Source organism: Trachymyrmex cornetzi, unplaced genomic scaffold (genome assembly GCF_001594075.2).
Source record: "Trachymyrmex cornetzi isolate Tcor2-1 unplaced genomic scaffold, Tcor1.1 scaffold83, whole genome shotgun sequence".
NCBI classification, from domain to species: domain Eukaryota; kingdom Metazoa; phylum Arthropoda; class Insecta; order Hymenoptera; family Formicidae; genus Trachymyrmex; species Trachymyrmex cornetzi.
Window position 1 is genome coordinate 576,521 of NW_017300169.1, and position 3,219 is coordinate 579,739.

The following is a 3,219-nucleotide window of genomic DNA, read 5'->3' on the forward strand; positions in this document are numbered from 1 at the left end:
AACTCTGTTATCCTAGCAAAAGAAGAAACTGAGTGTTTCCACGTGTGTGGTGATAAAATCGTGTGCGTGGTTCCGGCTGCTCTTATATCAGTAAATAACATTGCCGGATCCTTCCCGAATCCCAGGAGAATTCACTATTAAGATTTCATAAAATAGTCTACGAATTTGAGAAAGTCCAAGAATTGTCCTCCAAGAATTTACAAGAAATTGAGATAAATCTTTATTACTGTCGTACGACGAAGGTCTTAAAACTGTCGCCATTAAGAATATGGTCATGCTAGATAATCCTTTTGTAGAAGTTAACTAGATACGCAACTCGAGACGAGTTGGATCGACGATCCTATTACATCCTGGCCATCCTGCAACCCGGTTAAAGGAAGTGCTACGGGTGAGCCGGTGGGTTAATGGTGATGGCATGAGGACATTAGTAAGGACGCGCTGCGGGTCCAGCGAGGAGGAGGATGAGGATGGTGGTGGGCGTGATGGTCCTTGGTCAGTTACTGACGAGGATCTTGCTCGCGGCCCACGCAGGAGATCGCCTCGCGGCAGCTCGCAGAATTCTAAAGGACGTGCCACTGATAGATGGGTAAGTTAAGTCTAAGTTTCGTGTAAATTAAATACTTTTCATAAATCGCAAAATATCCAATATAAACAATTAAAGCATAAACAAGCCAGTACAAGTTTTCGTTAAAATGTTTCATGGATTTTTTAAAATCAATTATAAAAATATCTATATATGACTACTTAGGCGAGATTAAATAAATCGCAATATCGAATATTGACTATTAAAACAGCAACGAAGCGATTAAAGCATAAAAGCCAGTATAAATTTTCATTAAAATGCTTCGTAAATTTTTAATTTAAAAAATATCTATATAATATATATCTATATATATTTAAGCGAGATTATTGATGTCAATAAATTTTCGTCGCAATAAAATTGCACTGTCTTCAACAATATTTAATCTAATAGCAAAAAAAGATTGAGTTGCGGTCAGTTAAGCCCTATGTAAATCGAATACCTCTCAATAAATCACAATATCCAATATAAACTATTAAAATAACAACGAAAAAATTAAAGCATAAATGCCGGTATAACTTTTATTAAAATGGTCCGTAGATTTTTAAAATTAATTTTACTAAAAAGTATACGACTTCTTAAATGAAATTATCGACGTCTGTGATCTATGCGATAAGATTGCTGTCTTCAACGGGATTTAATCTAAGAGCAAAAAAGGTTGAGTAGCAGTAAGCAAGTAAATTTTTTTTATGACTTGTACTATCGTTCTAATTTATCTGTAATCGCGGACTTGTGGATTCACGGTAGACTTGTGAATTGTGTATATGTTACGCCCGCAGCCATTTCCTCTCTGCAATATTTTACAAAGCAGTTACAAGCGGAAAATATATGCGTCAAACTAGCTAGTATAATTTGCGTTTGCGAAGAGAATAGAGAAGAGAACCGCGTGAAAATCTGCGAGCCGCAGCTCAGATGTCAGAAAACTGTTTCAATTAATATTATTAATATCAGCCTTAGAACAATGCATGTTCGTTAATGACATGTACGAATACAACAATATCAAAAGGTTTTGTTGCACCCGGCAAAAATTCTTGACGCCAGGTTCAAAAACGAAATAACCGGATTCCATTCCCAAATGAAACAAAAGTCCTTGTGAAAACTTTTGCAATTCGCGAAAGCCGGTAGCAGAATGCCGCCTCGCCCGGTCTCACATATCTCGCTCCCTTTGTCACGTTGACGAGCAGCGAAAAACGCTGCGTCGAAAATTCAACGAATAACTTGAATCCCATCGTATAATCGTTAGCCGTGGCACTGCGAGACACGAATTTACAGCCGGCGAGAACAATGTCGTAACGACGTGCACGGTCGACTTTGTATGGCCGGGCGTGACTCTAATTACACCGAGAATTAAACTTCAAAGGCACGTCCATCGTGTCCGATTTGCTACGACGCGTTGCATCCGTCCGTGCTTTAACTACCGACAATTCTATTAAGCAAGCGTTCTATCAGTCGATCTTATTAGCCGAGTGCCATGTCACATTCATTGTTATTCATATATTCAGCAAAAATGTAATAGTTCTAGATATAAAAAAAAACGTACTTATTTACAAGATATCAAAAAAGTTGGAAAATGTATCAAAGTAACCGAGGTATCTTTGGTTTTGTAGATAATTAATTTATGTAGCTTTATTCTATAAGATGAAAGTGTAATGATTGTCATTAATACATTAATACATTACTCCTGTCTCAACGATTACGTCATACTTACTGTTTATACAGATATCTAATGTTTTTTAATTATTATTATTATAATTTGCTTTTTATATTCACATAAAAATTCGTAAACATTATCGAACAAAAATATGTTTAATTATTCTGAGAGAAATTATATAAGCGATATGTTCAAATATTATACTATCTGTAATTTCTTCACGCATGTAATGTTTCAATAATTAATTGTCAAATTTAGAATATTTAAAGCAACGTTACATGAAAAAAAGAAAGTCACGATGAGCAATTAAAAATGTCAAATACAAATAGACATGAACTTTATTTTAAAACGTAATGGCACAATTTCAACTTTTCACTGAGTCTTCTTCACCTAGACCAAAATAAATAAACCACGAAGTATAAATAAAATATGATTACAAATAAATGAAAAATTGGACAATCAAAAATACGAAAATAGAAAAATCAAAAAATAAAAATTACAAGAGCCATGTTTAAACAAATGCACGCAACAAAAATAGAATAATCTAATAAATTAATCAAATGTATCAAATAAATATTTGAAACTATAGAGCGACCTCATTCTGTAGACTATGCTAAAAAGAGAGAGATACAATAAAGAAAATAAGAGAATACTCGAAATGCAATGGAAATTAAAAATAACCAGACAATCCCACATAAACAGGATTTGCTAGTCTATAGGGGTCAATACCCGGAATCACTTCCTTATTCGAACAACAAAAAAACCAATTGAATCGTACTCAATCCGAGAAAGAGAGTTGCGTATTTTCGCTGAGATAATGAGAAAGTTTTGCGAGCGCGGAAAAGAAAAGACGTTAATGGAGAGGAGCGAATAAAAAAAGAAACTCGAGAGAATGGGGCGGAAGTTGCACCGGCAGGATAGAGTTTACTCGAGAGAGAGAGAGAGAGAGAGAGAGAGAGAGAGAGAGAGAGAGAGAGAGAGAGAGAGA

At 35.1% G+C, this 3,219-nt stretch overlaps 1 protein-coding gene across 1 annotated transcript in view; it reads left to right on the forward strand.

Moving 5' to 3' along the window:
* The first annotated feature begins 351 nt into the window (after positions 1-351).
* The window catches only part of LOC108768963 (dipeptidase 1), a 108,700-nt gene continuing 105,832 nt past the window's right edge, over positions 352-3,219 (forward strand). The window contains exon 1 of the mRNA XM_018519692.1: positions 352-586. Within this exon, the coding sequence (XP_018375194.1) occupies positions 462-586 (125 nt within the window). The 5' untranslated portion in view covers positions 352-461. The remainder of the gene's footprint in view (positions 587-3,219) is intronic.